This window comes from Didymella exigua, assembly GCF_010094145.1.
Source record: "Didymella exigua CBS 183.55 unplaced genomic scaffold M421scaffold_47, whole genome shotgun sequence".
Lineage (NCBI taxonomy): Eukaryota > Fungi > Ascomycota > Dothideomycetes > Pleosporales > Didymellaceae > Didymella > Didymella exigua.
Genome location: NW_022984821.1, coordinates 42037 through 63523, shown reverse-complemented (window position 1 = coordinate 63523; position 21487 = coordinate 42037). Strand labels below are relative to the sequence as shown.

The 21487-nt window shown below is 55.1% G+C and overlaps 11 protein-coding genes across 11 annotated transcripts in view; 6 read left to right on the top strand and 5 right to left on the bottom strand.

Moving 5' to 3' along the window:
• The first annotated feature begins 82 nt into the window (after window positions 1–82).
• On the top strand, window positions 83–2335 carry M421DRAFT_306738 (transcription factor IIA, alpha/beta subunit). The gene is made up of 4 exons (XM_033589163.1): window positions 83–290; window positions 364–465; window positions 868–1865; window positions 1913–2335. Exons 1-4 carry the CDS (start codon window positions 273–275, stop codon window positions 1950–1952), a joined length of 1158 nt encoding a protein of 385 aa, XP_033443908.1. The 5' UTR covers window positions 83–272; the 3' UTR covers window positions 1953–2335.
• Window positions 2336–2717: 382 nt separating this feature from the next.
• M421DRAFT_74763 (uncharacterized protein) lies at window positions 2718–5554 on the bottom strand (the record flags this gene model as incomplete). The annotated part of the gene is made up of 3 exons (XM_033597074.1): window positions 2718–4683; window positions 4788–4968; window positions 5026–5554. 3 exons carry the CDS (start codon window positions 5552–5554, stop codon window positions 2718–2720), a joined length of 2676 nt encoding a protein of 891 aa, XP_033443907.1.
• Window positions 5555–6487: 933 nt separating this feature from the next.
• On the bottom strand, window positions 6488–9212 carry M421DRAFT_74755 (multiple RNA-binding domain-containing protein 1; the record flags this gene model as incomplete). The annotated part of the gene is made up of 3 exons (XM_033597073.1): window positions 6488–7972; window positions 8166–8924; window positions 8988–9212. 3 exons carry the CDS (start codon window positions 9210–9212, stop codon window positions 6488–6490), a joined length of 2469 nt encoding a protein of 822 aa, XP_033443906.1.
• A 192-nt stretch (window positions 9213–9404) lies between these two features.
• On the top strand, window positions 9405–10501 carry M421DRAFT_425545 (dynein light chain type 1). The gene is made up of 7 exons (XM_033594106.1): window positions 9405–9565; window positions 9626–9648; window positions 9701–9734; window positions 9788–9822; window positions 9877–9903; window positions 9955–10024; window positions 10073–10501. The coding sequence occupies exons 1-7, from the start codon at window positions 9529–9531 to the stop codon at window positions 10135–10137; spliced, it is 291 nt and encodes a 96-aa protein (XP_033443905.1). The 5' UTR covers window positions 9405–9528; the 3' UTR covers window positions 10138–10501.
• M421DRAFT_425544 (uncharacterized protein) lies at window positions 10485–11646 on the top strand. Its single transcript, XM_033594105.1, has 3 exons — window positions 10485–10923; window positions 10980–11067; window positions 11150–11646. Exons 1-3 carry the CDS (start codon window positions 10893–10895, stop codon window positions 11361–11363), a joined length of 333 nt encoding a protein of 110 aa, XP_033443904.1. The 5' UTR covers window positions 10485–10892; the 3' UTR covers window positions 11364–11646.
• Window positions 11647–11857: 211 nt separating this feature from the next.
• Window positions 11858–12307, top strand: M421DRAFT_425543 (uncharacterized protein). The gene has a single exon (XM_033594104.1). The coding sequence runs from the start codon at window positions 11984–11986 to the stop codon at window positions 12200–12202; it is 219 nt and encodes a 72-aa protein (XP_033443903.1). The 5' UTR covers window positions 11858–11983; the 3' UTR covers window positions 12203–12307.
• M421DRAFT_306956 (uncharacterized protein) lies at window positions 12232–13039 on the bottom strand. The gene is made up of 2 exons (XM_033589166.1): window positions 12851–13039; window positions 12232–12799 (listed from the first exon to the last, which is right to left on the bottom strand). The coding sequence occupies exons 1-2, from the start codon at window positions 12947–12949 to the stop codon at window positions 12335–12337; spliced, it is 564 nt and encodes a 187-aa protein (XP_033443902.1). The 5' UTR covers window positions 12950–13039; the 3' UTR covers window positions 12232–12334.
• Window positions 12856–15925, bottom strand: M421DRAFT_425541 (urease). The gene is made up of 5 exons (XM_033594103.1): window positions 15844–15925; window positions 15692–15778; window positions 15615–15641; window positions 13499–15562; window positions 12856–13450 (listed from the first exon to the last, which is right to left on the bottom strand). The coding sequence occupies exons 1-5, from the start codon at window positions 15862–15864 to the stop codon at window positions 13130–13132; spliced, it is 2520 nt and encodes an 839-aa protein (XP_033443901.1). The 5' UTR covers window positions 15865–15925; the 3' UTR covers window positions 12856–13129.
• A 677-nt stretch (window positions 15926–16602) lies between these two features.
• M421DRAFT_74747 (MFS general substrate transporter) lies at window positions 16603–17964 on the top strand (the record flags this gene model as incomplete). Its single annotated transcript, XM_033597071.1, has 1 exon — window positions 16603–17964. One exon carries the CDS (start codon window positions 16603–16605, stop codon window positions 17962–17964), a length of 1362 nt encoding a protein of 453 aa, XP_033443900.1.
• Window positions 17965–19410: 1446 nt separating this feature from the next.
• On the top strand, window positions 19411–21300 carry M421DRAFT_74598 (MFS general substrate transporter; the record flags this gene model as incomplete). Its single annotated transcript, XM_033597060.1, has 3 exons — window positions 19411–19643; window positions 19691–20304; window positions 20354–21300. 3 exons carry the CDS (start codon window positions 19411–19413, stop codon window positions 21298–21300), a joined length of 1794 nt encoding a protein of 597 aa, XP_033443899.1.
• A 39-nt stretch (window positions 21301–21339) lies between these two features.
• Window positions 21340–21487, bottom strand: part of M421DRAFT_306706 (uncharacterized protein) — a 929-nt gene continuing 781 nt past the window's right edge. Inside the window, exon 2 of the mRNA XM_033589162.1 lies at window positions 21340–21487. Within this exon, the coding sequence (XP_033443898.1) occupies window positions 21379–21487 (109 nt within the window). The 3' untranslated portion in view covers window positions 21340–21378.

Genomic DNA, 21487 nt, shown 5'->3' with positions numbered 1-21487 from the left:
ATCACCCCAGACCCCACGGCCGCCATCGTGAAAGCACTCGCACCCGTCATACAAGACTCGCCGTCTGCAAGACCCATATCCGTAGTCAATATACACAAGCGCAGAAGCTTCACGAAGCGCGCGCACTCTGTCGTACCTGCAGCATAGCTGTGACGTTGCCTGCCTGGTCTACAACCACCGTCAACCACCAACACGACGCATGCAGCTGTCGCATACTCTGCGCAACCGCCTACGTCGTACCTAGATAGATAGAACAAGTGGGAGCCGGCGCTATGTCGAACCAGGTGGTGGTCAGTTGTCTTCTGCAGCTGCTCATGCGAGCAGATGCATATGGGAAAGGCAGCGTGCTGACAGCAACATCAGGGCAATGTCTATCAGCAGATCATCGAGAAGGTTATCCAGGCTTCGCAGAATGACTTCGAGGAGTTCGGCGTGGACCAGTCGACGCTCGACGAAATGAAGCAGGTATGTCATGGCAGCCTGGCGGTGTGCACCCTCTGTTGCATCGTCATCCCTTCACTCCCGCAACTACCCTCATTTTCTTTACGTCAACGCTACGCTTTTTTTTGTTTTTGCTGTGCGCTGCATCTTTTATCGTTTTCTCTGCGCTTCAACCACGGCGACGGTGCCGCCTGGCTTGGAGGTGGATGGGCGGCCGAAAGCGGGGCGCGAGTTGCTGGTCGGTCTCGCAGGTCCGGGGCGCCCTCAGTATTTGGGTCACTCTTATACCCCCTGCGCAGGCTCACTGCCCCGCCAAGCCAAGCACATCCCTGTCCAAACAAGGCATAGCTTGGTCATGTGATGGCATACTCTCATTACTCGTCTATCAACAACATGTTGTCATTTGAGCATATGCTGACTTTTTAGGGCTGGCAAGAGAAGCTGTCCGCTCTCAAGGTTGCTCAATTTCCCTGGGATCCTCAGCCCGAGCCAGTGCGCCAGCCGCCTACTGTGCCGTCCAACGTGAAGGTCGACCATGACCTGCCCCAGGTCTCTGCCGCACAGGACCATATCAACTTCCCAAATGCTCAGATTAAGCCAGAGACCCCCTACCAGCAGCATCCCCAAGCCAATTATCCTCAGGCTCAGGGCTACCCTACTAGTGGGTTTGATGCACACCAAAACGCTGCTCAGCAGCGAGCACAGAACCTCGTCATGCAGCGCCAGCAACAGAGTAACATGATGATGCCACAGTCGAACTTCCCAAATCTCCCACAGCAGAACCTCCATCTGCCGCAGCAAGGTCAGCATTCCATGACTCAACAGCAACGCATGATGGCACCACAGCAGCAACAGATGCACCGCCCGCCTCAGCAGCAAATGCCACAGCAGCGTCAACAACAACCACAACAGAATAATGGCAACCTCTACACCTCGCAGACAGATGGTGCCGGAGACGGCTTGGAGGACTGGAAGGCCTTCCTTGCTGCGAGACGGGCTGCAGAGAATGAGGAAGGGCGTATCGCCGCGGATGAGTTCATGCGCGCTCGTGTCGACGCCATGGCCATGCAGCAGGATAGTGGGCTGATGGTGCCGCTCGACTCGATGCCGAAAGGCAAAAAGAGGAAGGCTGCTGTCCGAGTGCTCCAGGCTGAGAAGGCCGAGGCATCATCATCGGCCGCCCCGAGCGCATCAGTACCTGGCCTGTTTGATGGCCCTGATGATGACATCAAGCCTGGCGAAGAGGACCCTGACGATGCGATCAACTCCGACCTTGACGACCCTGAAGATGATGCGAATGACGGCGACAATAGCGATGACGAAATGGTTGATTACATGCTATGTACCTATGACAAGGTGCAGCGCGTCAAGAACAAGTGGAAGTGCACACTGAAAGACGGCATCCTGACCACAAACAAGAGGGAGTGAGTCAACTCCACCTGCATGATGAGGAACCTTGCTGACCAAGCAGATACCTATTCCACAAAGCCAACGGTGAATTTGAGTGGTAATAGCATAATGAAATAACGCTTATCGTATGCAGCTGAACTCGAATTCTGAGCGGTCGATCCCTCCGCCATATCCAGCTACGACGCTCCCGGACCGAGTTCAGCTGCAGCGACGGTCATTGTACAACATCGAGGTCCTCACTACCTACCTGACGGTGCGCTATGACGTGGAACCTTCCAAGACATACATCACAGACATGTTCACCCCGCAGTGCGACCATCAAAAGTTGCAGCTGTACGACACACATCATCGTCACGAGTGGGCATCTGACGATCAGAAAAACGCCTCATCATTACGACTACGCGATCATGAAATGATCTTCGATCGAACTAGTCTCAGTGTCTTATTCAACCGGCACAGATCGCGCTCGACTTGCCGAGTTCTTGTCTTTTTCGTCAGCAGATCCAATACCCTCGAAACGAGAACGAGGGATGGATGCTTGCTCTATTTGCGGCAGCACAGAAATTTAAAGCGGTACGCTGAATATGAGACTGTCAAACATGCGTGCGCAATTGAGTTGGGATGGTGATCACAGCCTAGCTTGGAACAGGACGTAGCCACCCACCACCAATAAAATAGAACATGTAGCACGCGCATATCTTTCAAACATCATAATCTAATTGGAACATAGAGCCTGTACACTAATCTAAGCGTATCTGACATCAGAAGTATTACATTAGAATTGTAGTATCGACCGGAAGTCTCATAACAAGCATCGTAACATCGTAGCCGTAATAATGCTCGCTTTCTCTTCGCCGAACATCCACTCAGTACCCGCGCGCTCTCTGATCCCGCTCAATCAGGTCCAGAACCCCAAGTCCCAACCCGTTCTGCTGCATGCTGTCTTTCCGCTCCATCACACTGTGGTTCACGCCCATATTGCCCATGAGCCCTGCGCTCAACGCCCCGGAACTCGTGTCCTCGTGGAACGGGCTGGCCAGGTTCCATAGCGCGGGATTCAGATTCGCGGTGCTGGAGTGCAGCGATCCGTGGCCCACGAGCTCGTCGTTGCCGTACGTGGAGATTGGCAGGGACGGCGTGTGCTGCGCGTGTACGTGGTGGTGTTGCGGGACTTGGTGAGATCCTTGCGAGTGCGATGAGCGCGCGGTCCACGGCGATACGTAGCCCTCTGCCTGCGACTCGAGGCTGCTTATCAGAGCCCCCGAGTGCGCCCAGCTGGGCACCGGCTTCGTGCTATAGCAGTTCTGTACCCCTGTTCCCGCACCAAGCTGGGATAGTGATGGGTCCGCGAGCGCGTGGGTGGGCGTCACCCCGATTGCTGCGATGTCGTTGGCGCTGAGTCCCATTTCTAGCAGGGATTGATGGTCCATTCCGCTCAGCGCGTTCAGACCGCCCATGTCCCCGCTCTGCGATGCGAATGCTTCGTAGCCCGCCATGATTGCGGGCGAGAACGCACCGCTGATGTCGATGCGGCCGCCTGTGAAGTCGAAGTCGTTGGTGTCGAAACCCGACGCGGTGTCCTGGCTGTGCGGCATGTGCGGCATGGAGGCAAAAGAGTGATCTGTTGCTGTGCTTGGTGCGGCGGAGGCAGATGGTGTGGAAAGGCCGGGCGCTGTGCAGGGCCAGGAGGCGAGGGTATCGATGTGGAGTTGTGGAGGTGGGGGCTGTGTGTGGTATGGTTGAACTGCATACGCATGATGAGCAAGTTGTTCCAGAGTTGATTGCTGATGGTATAGCGGAGTTGGATGAGGTGGTTGGGATTGCGAGGTGCTGATCTCGAGCAGTTCCGAGTCTATGCTGTTGAGAGATTCTTGCTTGATCCACTCCTGCTTCATACCGGGTTGCGAGGCGCCAAAAGATACGGCGCGCCATTTCATCTGACCTACTTCTACGGAGTCGCGCGTCTGTCGAAAGCGCCAGAGGATTGTAAGGACGCACTCTGCACCGCCACTAGAGTTGATACCGTACACGTCTTGGGTTGCTGTGAGCTTCATCAGAGAGCGGCCGACGAGGCCATCATCCTTGTGCCGCAGGGTTTGGTACTTCGACATTCGATTGACCCAGAATCGAGAGCCAAAGGCAAGGCGCAAGCGACCGCTGCAACCGTGCGGGTCGGGTGTGTATTCGCACGAAGTACGGTGTTCCTTCAGATCCTGGTGGTGTGGCCCATCGAATTGCGGGTCGGCATTCATTTTCCCGTCATCGTAGAAGCGAGTGGTGCAGACCAAGGAGTCGAAGGGTCGCAAATCGCGGTGTGAGTGGAGATCAAAGGCGATAGAGAGGTGCGCGTTTGGTCGTGTTTCGGTCATAACTTTAATAGAAGCATCACAGATCAAGACTTTGTGTTGCTTCCTTGCCCATTCGTCGGTCTGTTTCTGGAGGAACGTAAACTCAGGATACTGTCTATGCCACAGCGACGTGTCTGCCACACTCAGTTCTGGCTGTCTTCCATCTCGTGATAAGGAAGTGAAGTCGTGCACGGGCTGATCTGCATCTTCGACTAGCATCGTGAAGTCTGTTACTGTGTAAGGCGACGCCCCCGTAGCACCAAAGCTCAAACCAAGTGATGACTGCAACGAGCTAAGGCCAGACCAGAAGGGTACTGGGGCGCTGTAATCGTATTTTGAGCCGCCACCCACGCGCTGCGACGGGTGGTGGCGCGCGCCCAAGTGTGACAGGTGATACGAGTTCGCAGCCTCCCTCCCGCGGTGGCGTTTCTTGTCTTCGTCCTTTGTTGCCATATATACAAGCACTGTCGCGTGGTGTGTCAGCCTCTTTGCGCGAGTCAGGAAATCCCTAGCATCAACAAAAAAAAATCCAGACATCGCGGGAGATCGACACTGGTGAATCAGATGTAGTTCTGAGTTTGGGTGTACTCACCATGAGGCTGATCCTTGAGATGCTGCTTGAGCACTTGAAGGTGGCTCGACACCTGCTTGCGGTCTCGTCTGATTCCTGTGTCTTTGTAGATTGAGTCTTGGATGAGTTCGTTGCGGCCGCGTAGCGCATTATCGAGCAAAAACTTCTTGCGTCCCATTGGCGGCCATCGGATGAGTGCTGATGTGCTGTTAGTCAAAAGTGATCTCATATGGAGGCCTAGATACATCCACTTACCTCTCCAGAAAGCGTGTTCTAGAAATTCAGGCCAGACACTTTTTTCCGGGCTCTTGTTATCCTTGTCAATCTTCATCTTTGCTTCTCTTGCCTCTCTCTCGATGAACTGCTGGGGTGTCAACTGCGGCTGCTTCTCTCGGTACTTCTGGTATTTGTCCGATCGATTTAGCAACGCGTATAGCTTTTTGATATCTCGCGAGATTTGTTCTTCGTTCCTCTCTACCCCGTGTCCTGCTAGTCCGATGTGATGAGGAGCGTGAAGATTGCCGGTGAAGTAACCGCCTGCATTGGTAGATTGTTGAGTATAGACATTTTCGGTAGGACTTTGGCTTCGAGAAGCCTTCTGCACCGCTGCTTGTGTGCCTGTGAGTGGGGATGCAGTGTTGTCGTGTGGCCAATTGGCGGATCGTTCCTGAAGGACGCTTCGATGTTGTGATGACGGCCCATCGAGTGGTGTTCCAACTGAAGGTGTGTTCAAGGCTGAGCAGTTGCCAGATAGTAGGCCTGACTGGCGGTGTTGAAGTTCCATAGTACTTCTGGTATGTAAAGAGCCTAAAGAATGGAGGGAATGAAGGGTAAGAATGATGACTTTTGCGTATCTCAGGCAGAAATGGAAGGAACGTCTGGCAGTTGGAGCAATGAGTGACTGTGGATTGTAAAAGAGGAATAAGAGAATGCGGTTCGAGTATGTGGCAATGGTATGCAGATATTGATCGATGATATAAGAGGGTACCCCAACGGTTGACCCTCAGAGAAGAGGGCCGCTTGGCAGAAGGAACTGGATTCGCGGTGCACCCAAGGGAAGCCGTCTGACAGGTACGATAGGACTCGGCTATACTTGAAGTGGATGCAAGATCGGTCACCAAGGTAGCATCCCGACAACCATGAAATTAGGCTAACACGCTACCTACGGGCGTCGTGGTCGCCCACCTATCGCCATTTCGCTTGTTGCCCAAGTAATTACACTCTTCGCGATTCCTTAGTCTGTTGGAATGGTAAATATTGCCTGGTTAGCAGTGGAGCAAGGGCATCAGATAATTGCCGACTGATCAATCGTCATCTGATTGGACGTGTGCGAGGGAGAACTCGGCTTGGAATGCTTTGAGCAAGAATGAATGTCAGTGGCTAACAACAGATTATGTGAGTCGAGTTCAAATGATCGACAACCGTCTCGTTTGTGGCTGCCTTGCTCGTTGTGTCTCAGTATGACTGAAACCCAGTGTGGTGGCCATGCCCATTCATCCAGGTCTCTGTGCGAAAATCCTGTAGCGGTGACTTACATGTAGAAGCTGTGTGCAAGGTGTGACCTGGCCCGCTTCTAGTGCACCGCGGGGTCCTTTGCGAAGGGCGGGCCTCAGCTTTTTGGCCGAGCAAGCAAGGGGTGCTGTTAGGGACGACACAGCCTGACGGTGACGCGCAGAGTTTGCAGACTGCTCCTATTGGAGTACGCACGCGCTCAAGCTCATTCATCTAGGTCGTCGTTGTTGCCTGCAACATTAAACTTCTGGCGGCCGCCTGCAGTAAGTTTCTGGAGGGCGACCTTGTTGGCCTGTGCTCCCATCTTCTGCTGCATCTTCTCGAGTTCCTTCTCGGGGTCGTCCGATTCAGTCTCAGCGAAAGCAAGAACCAATCGTCGACCGAGAAGATGAGTGTTCTTCAAAGCGTTCATGGCATTGACGGCGTCGCGTTTCGTAGTGAACTCAGCGAACCCGAAACCACGTGAAGAGGAGTCGAACTTCTTGGGTACCCTGACGGACCGAAGCTGGCCGTAAGGGGTGAACAGTGCGCGCACCTCCTTCTTGCTAGCTTCGAAGGGCAAGTTTTTAATAAGAATCTTGGTGCTCGCTGCCTTCTTCGCGGCGTCCTCCTTGCGACGCTCCTCTGCCGCATCTGCACCCTTGTGAGATGCCTTGATTTGCAGCTTGTGACCTTCGAGATCATGGCCATTCAGCGTTCGGAGCGCCGCGGTTGCTGCTTCTGGGCTATCGAACTCGACAAAACCGAAACCCATCGACAGCACGCCGCGCTTCGGATCGATCTTGGTCTTGACTCTAGCACTGCGGAAGCCAGACAAGGGCTTGAACAACTCCATGAGGCGCTCGGTTGTGGTGGAGAAGTTGAGGTTGCGGACGTAGAGAGTGGCGGTATTAGATGCATCAGGCTCAGGAGCTTCCTCGAGCAAGTCTGTCGCACTGAGCTTCGTCTCCGTCTTATCACTGGATGTGGTCTGAATTGCAGGTGCCACGAACCCCTCTTTGAACAGGTCTTTGGGTGCCTTTTCAAGATACAAAATGGAATCTTTCATCTTACGGTATGAGAGAGCCATGAATGCCGTCTTCGCCTCTGCTGAGTTTGAGAATTCAACGATAGCGGTCATGCCGGTTGGTGGCATGAGAAACTTGGTGACCCTGCCATGTTCTTCGAATGTCTTCCGCAATTCGTCCGCCGTTACGGAGTGGGGGACATTCTTAACCAGGATTGCAGTGTCACCCTTCGCACTGTTCTTGAAAGCCTCAAGATCAATGCCGTGTTGAGCAAAGTAGTTTTTGGTTTCTTGGATGATGTGGGTCTCGGCGTGAGCCTGCTTGACAGCAGCATCCGAAGAGGTTGGGTCAAGTAACTCTGCCTTGCTTATCCCCATACGGCTAGCGAGCGTGGACATGACTGCATCGGCGTTGAGGTACAGCGAATTCCAGTTGAATGTAGCTTTGACAGCATCTTGCTTGCGGCGAATCTCCTTCTGTTTCTTCAGCGGTAGCTTGGAAATCTCAAACTCGTCAAGCTTGGTGTCTTTCTTCGCCTTGGCCGAGATGATATGCAAGAGACGGCCTTGGAAGATGGTGCTGTCGTTCTCATGGTAGGCCTTGACAGCATCCTCAGGGTCCTTGAACTGTACGAAAGCAAAGCCCTTGCCTTTGCCATCGACTTTTTTCAATGGAACATGGACCTAGCTTGATCAGCGACTGCTTCAACGCAAAGAGTGAAATCAACAAAGTGACCAAGGTTCGCCGATATCAGATCAGAGAGACATCTACTAAAATACTCTCACAAGGTAACTTCAAATGCCTGGGCATCAGTTGTCCCTATCTTGACGTTCATCCTAAAAGCGAAGCTTGTGGAAAGAAGTGTTAAGTACTTACTTCGTCGAGGGAGCCGTATGTAGAGAATTGGTTCCTGATATCTTCTTCAGCGACCTCGAAGTGCAGGTTGCGAAGGTAAAGCCGTCCAGTGTCACGGATCTTATCGGCCTCAGATGGGGTGGCTGCGGCGGCAAGGGTAGTTTCTTCAACAAGCTGTGTGGGTCCAGCCTGCGGCTCCGCGGCTACGGGAGAATCGCGCTTCTCCGCAGCAGGCTTGCTGGGAGCCGACGCAGGGGCGACAGGGACGTCATCATCCTCGACAAGATCAAGTAGTCGGTTTGTCTTGGATCGCAACCAGTCATCGTCAGTCGTTGGAGGTTGATCAACCGCAGCAACATCTGGTGCATCTGGCATCACTGCGTCTACGTCTCCTACTGCCTCTCCTGTGGAGCTGATGGGCGCTATCGCTAGAGCGGATTGTGTCTCCTCCACAATCTCCTTGGGCGCGTCAACTGTCTTCGGCTTCTTCGCAATGACCTGGTACTCATCGTCGCTCTCGTCTGCCGGGATAGTGACGTCTTGCACTGGCTCTTTGACAGCGGTGGAGTTGCCAGCAGCGATCTGTGCATCGCCATCTGTCCAGATGTTTGTCTTCGAAGGCGGCTGGTAGATTTCGAGAAACTCTTTCAACTTTGGATCTTGCTCGGCTTGCTCTCGCTTGCGCTTGAGTGCATTGTCTTCCTTGGGCGGTGGGAAGTAGTCGTCGCCCTTCGGGGCAGCCTTCTCCACCTTGATCTGGCGTCGTGACTTGGGCAGCAGCTCGTCTGCAATCTATAACCACCGTCAGCCCAACTCATGCCAGACACCACCACGCAAGCTTACCGGACGTGCAATCTCAACGTTGATCTTAGTCATCCGAATGAAGGTCTTGTTGAAGTACTTGACGGCCTTTGCGGCGTCCTCTGTTGTCTTGTAGCCCACATATCCGATGCGGCGATGCGGGAAGAACTTGACGTCGGTAACGGGGAACTTGGCAAAGTGCTTGCGCACATCGTCCTCGGTGAACTTGGGTGGCAGTCCGCGCACAAAGATACGCGACGACTCCATGACGTGAAGAGGGTATGAGCGGTGGCCTGCCCAAGTGAAGGCGACACAAAACAGCAAAGCGAGTGTGGCAGAAACGCTGCTCGGCAAAAAGTTCGTGAAATGGACAAATTTTAGCGTCACTGCACGCTAACGCTCCGATAGGCCGAACCGGGCTGCTGGTGGCTCCTGCTGTTTCGCACTGGCCAGCTGCTCCAACACCAACACCAAGCCGTTGTAGCTGCAACAAACACAAAGCTTCGCACAAACATTGCTTCCTGACTCAAAATCGTACAGCACAACCTTACACGCCACACGCCACGCTTCTAAGCTCGACAACATGGCCAGTGAGAAGTCTGATGTTCACAAGCAGGAGGGTACGGCCCCTACATGTACATCTGCATCATGAGCACGAGTATTAGCTAATGCCTTGACAGCGCAGATCAAGTCTGCCGACATGGTATGCAGACCAATGAGTCTTTTCTATGACAAGTGCTGATGTAGTGCTGCAGAGCGAGGAGATGCAGAACGAGGCCATTGAAGTTGGTAAGTTACCTTGCACTCAGATGCGGCTGACTGAAACGCTGACATACTTGTAGCACAACAGGCAATGGAGCAGTTCACCATCGAGAAGGTAGATTAATTCTTCTCAGTTCACTCGGACACAGTTACTGACAGTCATTTCAAGGACATTGCGCAGTACATCAAGAAGGAAGTAAGTGGTTAGATATCATGTGGCTCGTGCAAACATACTGACCTCACCAAGTTTGACAACCGCAAGGGCGCAACATGGCACTGCATCGTCGGCAGGAACTTTGGCAGTTTCGTTACGCACGGTAGGTCTGAGTGCCATCACTTTCGCATCACCTACTAATAGCCTGCAGAAACCAAGCACTTTATTTACTTCTATCTCGGACACTGCGCCATCCTCTTGTTCAAGACCCAGTAAGCACGAGCAATTGGATTCAAGTATCGTTGGTCGTCTGGAGTTATCATCTGCCGTTCGTTCTACCACAGCATCCGGACTGCTGGAGCCCACTTCTCGTCTCGGCTTAGGTTCAGAGTAGGGCACCTGCTTGATCGTCACGGACATCGGCCTGGTGAGACTTGTGCCTATGTTTTGGTCATCGGCGGTCAGGATTGTTCATTGTCCATTTGTTAAGCGGTATCGAGGACTTGAGGTGGGGTTCACGAAGTCTGGGAAGAAGGGCTACTTTTGTCAGGACACCACGAGTATCACGAGTCTCTTCCGAGGCACTGGACGCCTATCGATAAACAAAACAGCAACCATACTCATTCTCGACGTTTTGCCGTTCACGTGCGCCCAGAGAGCTTGACGCATTCCACTCGCGCACATGCGGAGGAGTGCAACGAGCCAAGCACCACGAATGTGGCTGAGTGACTGCAGTGATGACGGCGCCTTCCTCGGCGCCATTCAACATGGATAACCTTACTCCTGCTCTGCCCATATATCCCTCTTGCCTCCTCCCGCCGTGCCTGCGACCCTGGATACTACTCTACAATCAAACGCGCTCGCCGTGTGACGATATTACTGCAAGCTAAAGTACCCTTGCTTGGCCAACCCGCAGCGCGCGTATAGCTCCACCTCTCCGCACCACCTCCGCACCCGCACGATCGGCCGCGACGCGCAACGAAGCCACGGACATTCTAGCTGCACATTCGTAGCGCACGCAACTCGCAAACATGTTCTTCTTCTTCACGTGCGGGACACACAGTACGTCTGCGCGGCGCAACGATCCAGTTATGGCCGCACGACTAACCCCTGCGCAGCCTTCAACTCGCAGCTCAAGGGCGCCGAGCACATCACAGTACAATGCCAGAACTGCGGCAACTTCTCTGGCAGAGTGATGAAGCGCTGGTAAGTCTGCATCCTACATCCGCCAAGCACCTGCAACTTGTTCCATCATACGCCGCACGATGCATTGGCTAACACGTCCTAGGGAATGGTTCACATTCTGCTTCGTCCCGCTCATCCCGTTCTCGCTCAAGCCCTATAAGGAGGTTGGCTGCCACATCTGCAACTTCTGGCAAGACATCAAGTACCGCCCCGACGTGCAGCAACAGATGCAGGGCGGCGAAGGACAGCCCGCAGTCATGATGCACGGTGGGAACGGTCACGGTGCACCACCGAGCGGCGTGCCGCAATACAAGTGAAGAGGGGAGGTGTGAAGATGGGCTGAAGCGTTGAGGAGTGGGATTATGATCCGATTGGAGAGCGTTGGGGTCGAGGTTGAATGTGGTGACGACCTCAAGGCTTGCCTCTGATGGACACAGAAAGCGTTGCCTTTTGCAGGACAGGAGCGCAGGAGTGTTTTGGACGAGTCATGCTTTGTCATCTCTCGAGGCGTTTGGGACTGCGAACAGATACCATACGGCATTTCTTTGTGTATTGAGTCAGTATTTATTTTTCGCTACCACGCGCGCCCTTCATTTAAACCACTGGTCAGGAAGTGCATGTAATGAAGGATGCATTGTATAAGAACGTCACGCCCCCTCGAGCAGATCCGAGCCGCCGCACATTGAGACCAAGCGCACACAAATCCGACTCGAGATCTAACCATACAATCCTTCCAGCCTCGTGTAAGTCCTCATAATTACAAACTTCCAAATGTCCATTGACACCCATATCAGCACACGTGTATCCCCGCTGACCGCGCCTTTCCCTAGTCACGCAACCAGCTCTCCTTCTCTCCTCTCGCCTACAGCAAACACCACCACCACCTTCGACATCCACAAGTTCCTAATCACAAGCCCACTCCCACCCCACCAACACCATGAACAATCTACCCAGGGAACACGGTATCACGCTCGCCAGCGCTGTTCTCACAACGGCCACGACCACCGGGCTCTCGTGGCTCGGGTTCAAGGCCTGGAACGTCGACACCGAGTACTACGAGGCCGAAGCGCGCGAGCGGGCTGAGCGCGAGGGCGCGGATAACGAAGGCGCCGGCGTTAGAGACACGATGCGGAGCACTGCGGGCTACAACGGATAGCGAGCTGATGTGTGCATGGACTGGGCTTATTGACGAGTGTAACGGGATTTGCGGAAACTGGAGGTTCGGGTTGGAAGGATCTGAGGCCGCTGTCGAGGAACCGGGGTCGAAAAAACGGAGTGATATTCTGTTCTATAAGAGATATAGAAATGGCATTATCTGATCACAGTGCCTTCGTACGCTGTTTGTCGTTGCTGATCTCGGTGCAGTGGGCTTTTCTCCGTGACCACCCTCGTAGTGCAGAGAGAGAGGTTCATCGGCGGGTATAGACATCCTGTAACTCGTCAGTGCGTACATCCAGCAAAGGGCAGTTGCAGAAGCGGACAGCGTATCGCGAAGCTGTGGGTCTCCTTGCACCTGTACTGCCAATCCAGTGTGTAAAAACGTGTCTGTCCACTGTCGAAGAATGCGGCCGAGGTGAGGTGCATGTCCGTCGACACTGCGCACCGGGGGCGGTTGGACACGGAGGAAAGCGTTTCCGTCGCGGGGGTGATATTTGAACGAGACCCAAGTATAACAAACACCACGTTGAGTTTCGAGGGCTTGCGGGTGAAGCGAGAGTGTAGAGTGTAGACGCTCGATCTTCAGTCTACTCATCTGCGGGTACGGCGTCAAATCTGACCTCGTGTGGAAAGGTTGTGTACGAACCGGAGTATTAATTGGGGGAATAATGACTCTGGGCAACCACTTTTGAGTTATGTAGACTTGTTCTTGCGAGGTGAAGCGTGTAACAGCCAACGCTGACATTCCGAGGCGTGAAGATCAAGGTTGTATCCATTCGTACTGTCGATTCTGCTTCTGACACTTGTATCGATGGGAGTGCACATCTCCCTACAGCTAGTGAGTATTCAGTGACAACTTGCATCTGCAGGCAGGCTGGTAAAGACTTGTCTGTGAGGGGTAGTGATGCAAGGAACAATGGCATTTCTAATACACAAAGTACGCCTGCGTCAACGGCAACTCTTCACTCGGTTCGGCCGTACAATGCATCCCATCGGCCTCAACTCTGTACGTCTCGGGGTCGACCGTCATCTTCGGTCGCACGTCGTTGAACTTCATATCTCGCTTGCCAATGTTTCTGCAATTCTTGACTGCTTCGACGCGCTTCCGTAAGCCGTACGACGCGATGACACCGGAGTCAATGCTGGCCTTGGACACGAATGTGACCGACGATGAAGGCACCATGGGAGCGAACATGGGGCGCATGATGACGGGCTCTACGGTGGGGATCGAGGCGTTGGGATCACCCTGCGAATGTCAGTGGCAACGCAGTAGAGAGATGGCAAGATCACATACCATCTGGGCGTAGGAGCACATTCCGCTCTTGACGACTAGCGCCGGCTTGACGCCGAAGTTTGCAGGATGCCACAAGACCAAGTCCGCCAGCATACCGACTTCGATGCTGCCAATGAGATGACCCATGCCTTGAGCGATGGCAGGATTGACGGTGTACTTGCTGATGTATCTCTTCACTCTGAAGTTGTCGGCACCGGTACCTTCGTCCTCTTTGAGGTATCCGCGCTGGACCTTGTTCTTGTGCGCCGTGTTCCATGTCCGGAGAATGACTTCACCGCATCGCCCCATTGCCTGCGAATCTGACGACATCATAGAAATGGCGCCGAGGTCGTGAAGCACATCCTCTGCGGCGATCGTCTCGGCACGGATACGCGACTCGGCAAAAGCTACATCTTCAGGGATGTTCTTGGATAGATGGTGACAGACCATGAGCATGTCCAGATGCTCGTCCAAGGTATTGCGCGTGTACGGCCGGGTAGGGTTTGTGGACGATGGAAGAACGTTGTCATGCTCGACGACGCTGATAATGTCTGGTGCATGCCCTCCGCCTGCGCCTTCGGTGTGGTAGGTATGAATGACTCTGTTCTTGAAGGCAGCGACAGTCTGCTCGACAAAGCCGGACTCGTTCAAGGTGTCAGTGTGGATCAGTGTCTGAATGTCATACTCGTCGCACACAGTCAAGGATGCATCAATCGCGGCAGGTGTGGTTCCCCAGTCCTCATGCAACTTCAGACCACAGACTCCAGCTTCTGCCTGCTCTCGCAAAGGCTCGACCTCTGCGTCATTGCCTTTACCAGTAATACCGAAGTTCAAGGGGAGCGTGTCGATCGCCTGCAGCATCTGGCGGATGTGTGTCTTTCCTGGCGTACAAGTGGTGGCTTTGGAGCCAGTGCTTGGCCCCGTACCGCCACCAAGCATTGTTGTTATCCCAGATGCGATGGCCTCCTGGGCCTGCTGGGGACAGATGAAGTGGATATGGGTATCGAAACCCCCTGCTGTCACAATGTCGTGCTCGGCTGCAATAACATCGGTGTTGGAGCCGACAACCATGTTAGGGTCAACACCATCCATAACGTCAGGATTGCCTGCTTTGCCGATGCCCACGATGATGCCGTCCTTGATACCGATATCTGCCTTGTATATGCCCGACCAGTCGACGATCAGAGCGTTGGTCACGACGGTGTCGAGGGTGTCGGCATCGGAGCGCCCTGATGCCTGGCCCATGCTTTCTCTGAGCGTCTTGCCGCCGCCGAATGCGCACTCGTCGCCGTAGCGTGTCAGGTCCCTTTCGACCTTGACCCAGAGATCGGTGGCACCCAGTCGCACCACGTCTCCGGTGGTCGGCCCGAACATGCTGATGTAGGCCTGGCGCTCCATGGTGCACATGTCAATGTGGGCTGCATCGCCAGCAGGCTCCGGCACGTGCAGGAAACCACCGGCGGTCAGTCGCTCGACGATGCCCTCGGCGATGCTCTTGTCGTCGATGTGGCCCGAAGCGATCCTGTTTCCACCCTTGATGACCTGGTTCCCTCCAATCTGCACCAGCGTGACCGTCTTGGTGTCGCCAGGCTCGAAACGCACCGATGTGCCGGCGGGGATGTCGAGACGGTAGCCGTGGGCGCGGACGCGGTCGAAGGACAGCTGCGGGTTCGTCTCGATGAAGTGGTAGTGCGAGCCGACTTGAATGGGGCGGTCTCCCATGCTCTTGACCCGGAGGCTGATCCTCTTGCGTCCCTCGTTCAGCCGGACAATGCCGGCTTCACCCTTGACGGCCACAACAGCGCCAGGCTGCTTCGCGTGCTCATAGACGCTCGTGTCGGGGAGCGGAAACATGTCGTTGGAGGGGACGGGCAGGAACGAGCCATACAGGGCCTTCTCGAGATCGCCATCGTCGCTCGAAACGGGGTGGTGGACGGTGACGAGGTAGGTACCGGTGGGGAAGGTGCCCTCGACCATCAGCTCGTGGAGGCCGGCGACGACGGCGGGCTGGACATGGCGGCGGCCCAGCATCGTCTTGCCCATGGCCATGAGGTCGGCGACGGAGTGGTTGCCATCGCGGATAAGCTGTGCGCCTTCAGCGAGCTGTCACGGACGCGCGTGCCGGCGGGGGCGCTACCTCTTGGAGGTTGTTGGCGATGAGGGCCTGCGGGCGATTAGCCGGCTGGAGGCGGTGCAGTCACGACCTGAACGCACCGTCGCCTCGCTCTGGTTCAGTTTCACGCCTCGTGCCAGGCGGCGCTGGGCGAGCAGGCCCAGCTGGGAGATGACGAGCTTGTCGAGCTGTGGTGCGTCAGCGGGAGGGTCCTGTCAGCTGCACCGCGCCCCAGTGGCAGCAAGGCACGCACCTCCTTGGGACACAGCTGCATCGTGGGTCTGTATCACAGCAACGGCAACAGCAACAGCAATAGGTGTACTGCTACAAAGTACTACCGACGAGTGTCCGTACGACGTTCAGACAAGACGCACGCGGGGCATACTGCAACGGCCAGACCATACCAAAGGCAGCCAGAGGCCCTCCTGCCGATAAGGTCCATGGCTGATAACGCGTGCTGACTACTACGCCTACGTCATCTTCGCTGCGTGCCTGCACAAAATCGTGGGAAGCCCTGACTGCAATCGAGCTATATGTTCTCGTGCATCTTGACAGGGAGTGGAGCTGCATGTGGAGCTCCAGCTTTCTGCAGAGCCTGGTCTCGACCCTCTCCAACACCGAAGCAACACCAACACTCCACGTGCCGCTCAATGCTCGCCTGCTTCCACGCTTAGTCTCGGTAGCGTCCGGCTTGAGCCCCAGGGTGCTACCGTTCCACTCCACGACTCCAAAGCGAGCGTAGCACGGCAAACTCAAAGCAAAACTTTCGTTCCAAGACTCCCAGGGTATGGGAAACCAGGGCCTTGGTGCGAGCGAGTCATTAGCTCCCGATGTCGTGCTCGCCCCGCAGCTTTTCGATATGCCTCGCCTCAACCATCTTCGAAAATCTTTTCATCAAGGCAATGTGCCAAGTAGATAATAAATACAATGTAGGTCCTGCAATGTGGGTGCTCAGTCACCATCAGTCACTTCGAGTCTTTCAGCGCGAATAAGCCTTCGAGGATCATTCGCCATGTCCTCCGTCACGTCAGATGCTGCGTCCATCCGCAACAAGAAGTCGTTCTTCCGCTCAGTTCCCTTCCAGATCATCGTAGCATGCGGTGTCTCCTTTACGGCTCCCGGCATGTGGGATGCTCTCGGTGGACTGGGAGCCGGTGGTGCTGCTGAGCCGTACGCCGTTTCTGCGGCCAACGCTCTGGTGTACGGTCTCTTTTCTGTTGTGTGTGTACTCGCCGGCGCCATCAACAATCGCATTGGCCTGAACTATGGACTCGCCCTTGGTGCCATTGGCTATCCTCTGTACGGCGCTGGCCTTTACGTCAACAGCACTCGTGCGAATACGTGGTTCTTGCTCTTCGGCAGTGCCCTCTGCGGCATCAGCGCAGGCTTCTTCTGGGCCGCCGAAGCAGCCATCATCATCGGCTATCCGTCTCCCGGCGACCGCGCCTTCTACCTCGCCATATGGCAGTCCGCCAAAGCAGCTGGTCCCATTGTCGGCGGCGCCATCAACCTCGGTCTGAACGCGAACCGCAAGACCACGGGCTCGGTCTCGTCCTCGACCTACATCGTCTTCATCGTCATCATGTGTCTCGGCCTCCCGATCGCACTGTGTCTCTCACCCGCGCACAAGATTTGGCGCAAAGACGGAACGCTGATCGTGACCGAGCGCGCCGCGAGCTGGGGCCAGGAATTCCGCGCCGTAGGCAGACTCTTCATCAGCCGACGCATCCTGCTCCTCCTTCCTGCTTTCTTCATCAGCTACTTCTACAACGGCTTCATGTCGACCTGGCTGACGACCTACTTCACCGTGCGCAGCCGCGCGTTCAGCTCCTTCTTCACCAACTTTGCGGGCATCTTTAGTTCCTTCATCATTGCCGCACTGCTCGATAACCAGAAGGTCCACATCAAAAAGCGCGCCAAGATTGCATTCATCGCCATTCTCACTATCCTCACTGGTACGTGGATCTGGGCCAGCATTCTGCAGAACCAGTTCTACAACGCCTCCACCAAGCCCGTCTTCGACTGGTTCCAGGGCGGCTTCGGGAAGTCGTACGCCCTTGTCTTCTTCTGGCAGTTCGGCGGCCAGGCGTTCCAGCAGTTTCTGTACTGGCTCATCGGCCAGTATGCCACCGATCTGTCCAACCTGTCGCACCACACTGGTATTCTGCGTGGTGTGGAGGCGCTTGGCCAGACTGTGGCGTGGGCTATGCAGTCAGAGGGCAACGCGAACCATTTCGTGTCGATCGGTATCAACTTCGGCTTCACGGTGCTGTGCATCCTGCCTACATGGATTGTGCTGTGTGAGCTCGAGGGCAGCCATGAGACGGTTGTCATGGAGGAGCAGGTAGATAACAAGCTGGCCCCCGATGCTTGAGCGTGGTGTAGATGGAAGCAGATTTCCGAGTGTGGAGTGCGTGATACCCAATAGACTTTTACTACCTTCAATGCTTGAATCCGATCGTTGCGTCCGATTGTAAAAGACCGTTCGCGTACCTCGCTATCGCTGTTGCCAGCTCTCAGACTCCATTCTCGACTTCCGGCTCCTGTGTCATGCATAGAAGAATCACCCGGAGTGAACATCCAGGACGTAAGCATGGGACGTCCATTGTCAACTAACACGTACCAGTAGCGTGCAGTTGCTCCACCACTGTGGTGGAATTTTGGAAGTTTGATTGGCCCAGCTTTGGATATCTGGACTCGTCATCTAATGAATGACCTGGTCGGGACGCGTTATTGAAATTGTGCTTGTGACCTAATGTGATGGTGGTGGGGGTCCATGACATGCACACCCGAAATCGGCGGGGCGGCACTCGTGGTGGGCGCGGGTCTTTCCATCCCGTCTGGACCCTGGGAGACATCGTCGTTTGTTCGTTCGCCCCAAATCGAGTCTACGATGTCCGCACCACCGCGCGTTCTGAGTCCCGTGCATACTACACTCGACAAGGCTTCTGTGCATGATGTCTTGTTCTCCAAAGCTTGGCCAGACTGCTCCAAGGAAGGAACGTGGCATCCCGTCAACCCTACCGTGTCGACGGAAACTCACATGCACGCGAGCCAGCTCCGTCGCCCCGCAGGCCTCTTCCTTCAAATGGAAACCAGCTCGTCCATTATCCTTGTATCTTGGGTTCTGTCACTCTTCTCCGCGAACCACGGCCTGTGAACAGGCCGCGGTTGGCCCGCAAAGCTCGCATGCTCTGGGCTCGGCTCACGAATGCCTTGCAGGAACGCAGACGATCTCCTGGAAGACCCGACGCTTGCTCACCACGGACTCGAAAGATTATGAGGCCAAGGAATGACCGACCGAGTTTTCACTGTCCCTGGTATAGCCAAGGCCTTCCTGGTGCCCTCGCGTGACGAGCCAAGGCTTGGGGCAGCCTGCCGCAGTCTTGGCCCGCCCAGCGCGGTGGCCTTGTCCGGGACCATGGCGCTGTGCCCCACACTGGCCTGCGGCATGATTGGAGATTCCGACGGAGATGGATCTTTCAAGTCTCTAGGCGCTCCATCTTATCAGATCAGGTTTTCTGGGCGCTCCATCTTATCAGATCATCGAGCAATGAGAGGCTGCCGGGCCACACTATCGATGGGAGATCCAGAAGCCTCGTGGTGGGGAGAGAGACGCAATTTTTCCCACACTTACCTTCCTTGTCCGGTTGTCGGCGCGTTGGCAGAGTCGAATCTCCCATCGCATGGCGCTTCCGCTGCGTGGGTACCGGGTATATAACACCAGCTAACGCAGCCCCTCTCGCTTCTCGTCCGTTGTCCTCAGGATCCATCGCTTCTGCACAAGTTACCTCATTGGGCCTCGCCTCCCGTCTTCACCATGAGTCTTACAGCTGGTGGTCCGCAGCCCACGGCTAGCATCGAGAGAACGCCTCCAGCGTTGGATGCTGAGAAGAGTGTCGGTTACAATGCCGGGTCTATCAGCCCCGACCCCAGCACCAACGAAGTGGACATTGATGGAGAGAAAGTCCAAGAGTTCCAGAGGGGCGTGGAGCGCATTCGCATCATTACAACCATCTGGGACAAGCCTACGCTGATCAGCATGTTTATTCTGTAAGCCTTGTCCTTGCGGAGCATGCGACGTCTACTTACTCCAATAGCTTGTATCTCATCAGTTTCGTGGATATGCTGCAGAACTACATCGACTCCGGTCTCAACCCATATGTCACATCTGAATTCGCATCGCACGGCTTGCTCACCATAGGATCCGTCATCTCCACAGCACTTGGTGGCTGCACCCCACTCACCATGGCCAAAGTCATCGACATCTGGGGCCGTGTCGAGGGATTCTGCTTCATGCTCCTGGTCTGCGTCTGTGGCATGATTGTCAAGGCTGTGTGCACCAACGTGCAGTCTTACATTGGCGGCCACGTCCTCTACTGGGTTGGGCACATTGGACTTCTTTACGTTGTCGATGTCATGTGCGCCGATATCACGTCGCTCAAGAACCGCATGATCATCTACGGCATCAACGAAACACCCAGGATCGCTGCCACCTTTGCCGGTCCCGAGCTCGTCAACAAATTCCTGCTGGGCCCGGGTTGGCGGTGGGCTTTTGGAGCCTTCACCATCATTCTCGTTGCTTGCAGCATTCCTGCAATGGCTCTCATGCTCTTCATGTACCGCAAAGCTCGCAAGGCTGGCTATGTGCAGAAGCAGAGATCTGGCAGGAGCACGATGCAGTCGATTGCCTACTACGCCATCGAGTTTGACAGTGAGTAGACGTCTTTTGCATCGATTGTGTCTGTACTGATAGTGACCAGTTTTCGGTATTATTTTGATCATGGCTGCGTTCTGCCTGTTCGTGTTGCCGTTCACGCTCGTCGCCTACGCCCCGCAGGGATGGAAGACGCCATACATCATCGCTATGATTGTCCTCGGGATTCTGCTCTTCCCCACCTTTGCTGCTTATGAAAAGTACCTGGCGCCGGTCCCGTTCCTTCCGTGGAAGTACCTGCGGGAGCCGACGATTCTCGGCTCATGCATCCTGTACGGTGTCATGTTCCTCTCGGTGTTCTGCTGGAACGGAATGTACAACTCGTACCTACAGGTGGTGCACAGGCTGAGCGTCCAGCACGCCGGCTACATCCTGAACTCGTTCTCGCTCACCTCGTCCGTCTTTGCCCCACTCATCGGAGGGCTCATCAGCTACACTGGAAACTTCAAGTGGGTTGCCATGACGGGCGTTCCGATCCTGCTCCTCGGAACGGCGCTGTTGATTCCGTTCCGACAGCCCGACTCTCCCGTCGGCGTCCTGGCTCTCACGCAGGTGCTTGTGGGACTCGGGACCGGCATCTTCGCACAGTGCGGCCAGCTCGCCATCATGGCACCCGTCACGCACCAGCAGATTGCCAGCGTCAGCGCGCTGTGGGGCCTGTTTGGCGGGTTCGGAGCGTCGATTGGCTACTCGATCGCAGGCGCCATCTGGAACAACGTCACCCCCGGCAAGCTGCACGAGCTCCTCCCCGAGGAGAGCAAGAACCAGTCCCGTCTCATATTCGGCGACATTGTCACGCAAATGTCTTTTCTGGACGGCACGCCCGAGCGCGCGGCGGTTGTGGGTGCGTACGCGCACTCGCAGCGCTTGATGGTGGTTGCGGGCGCGTGCTTTGTTCCGCTCTGCATTGCGTCTATTTTCATCTGGAAGAACATCAACGTCAAGAAGCTGGAGGAAGAGCGGGGCAAGCAGACCAAGGGCTTGGTGTTTTAGGCGTCGCGTGTTTGGAACGCAGTTGCCGCAGTTGCGCAGGACGGAGATGAGAAGTGTATACGCGTAACCATATTATTTTTAATGCTGGAATGAATTCAAGTTGCAGGTCAGCACAGGACACAAGTTGCAGGCCAGAACAGGATTCAAGTTGCAGGCCAGAACAGGATTCAAGTTGCAGGCCAGAACA

Bases quoted from the DNA above. Each gene is read 5' to 3' on its own strand.
- M421DRAFT_306738 (XM_033589163.1), top strand. The intron at 466-867 runs GTATGTCATGGC...CTGACTTTTTAG, and splicing joins CGCTCGACGAAATGAAGCAG to GGCTGGCAAGAGAAGCTGTC. The intron at 1,866-1,912 runs GTGAGTCAACTC...CTGACCAAGCAG, and splicing joins CTGACCACAAACAAGAGGGA to ATACCTATTCCACAAAGCCA.
- M421DRAFT_425545 (XM_033594106.1), top strand. From the start codon at position 9,529: ATGGCCAGTGAGAAGTCTGATGTTCACAAGCAGGAGG. The intron at 9,735-9,787 runs GTAAGTTACCTT...ACATACTTGTAG, and splicing joins GAACGAGGCCATTGAAGTTG to CACAACAGGCAATGGAGCAG. The intron at 9,904-9,954 runs GTAAGTGGTTAG...GACCTCACCAAG, and splicing joins CGCAGTACATCAAGAAGGAA to TTTGACAACCGCAAGGGCGC.
- M421DRAFT_425544 (XM_033594105.1), top strand. From the start codon at position 10,893: ATGTTCTTCTTCTTCACGTGCGGGACACACA. The intron at 10,924-10,979 runs GTACGTCTGCGC...ACCCCTGCGCAG, and splicing joins CTTCACGTGCGGGACACACA to CCTTCAACTCGCAGCTCAAG. The intron at 11,068-11,149 runs GTAAGTCTGCAT...AACACGTCCTAG, and splicing joins GGCAGAGTGATGAAGCGCTG to GGAATGGTTCACATTCTGCT.
- M421DRAFT_425543 (XM_033594104.1), top strand. From the start codon at position 11,984: ATGAACAATCTACCCAGGGAACACGGTATCACGCTCGCCAGCGCTGTT.
- M421DRAFT_306956 (XM_033589166.1), bottom strand. From the start codon at position 12,949: ATGTCAGCGTTGGCTGTTACACGCTTCACCTCGCAAGAACAAGTCTAC. The intron at 12,800-12,850 runs GTTCGTACACAA...CCGTACCCGCAG, and splicing joins TTCCCCCAATTAATACTCCG to ATGAGTAGACTGAAGATCGA.
- M421DRAFT_425541 (XM_033594103.1), bottom strand. From the start codon at position 15,864: ATGCAGCTGTGTCCCAAGGAG. The intron at 15,642-15,691 runs GTGCGTTCAGGT...AATCGCCCGCAG, and splicing joins TGAACCAGAGCGAGGCGACG to GCCCTCATCGCCAACAACCT. The intron at 13,451-13,498 runs GTATGTGATCTT...TGACATTCGCAG, and splicing joins TGTGCTCCTACGCCCAGATG to GGTGATCCCAACGCCTCGAT.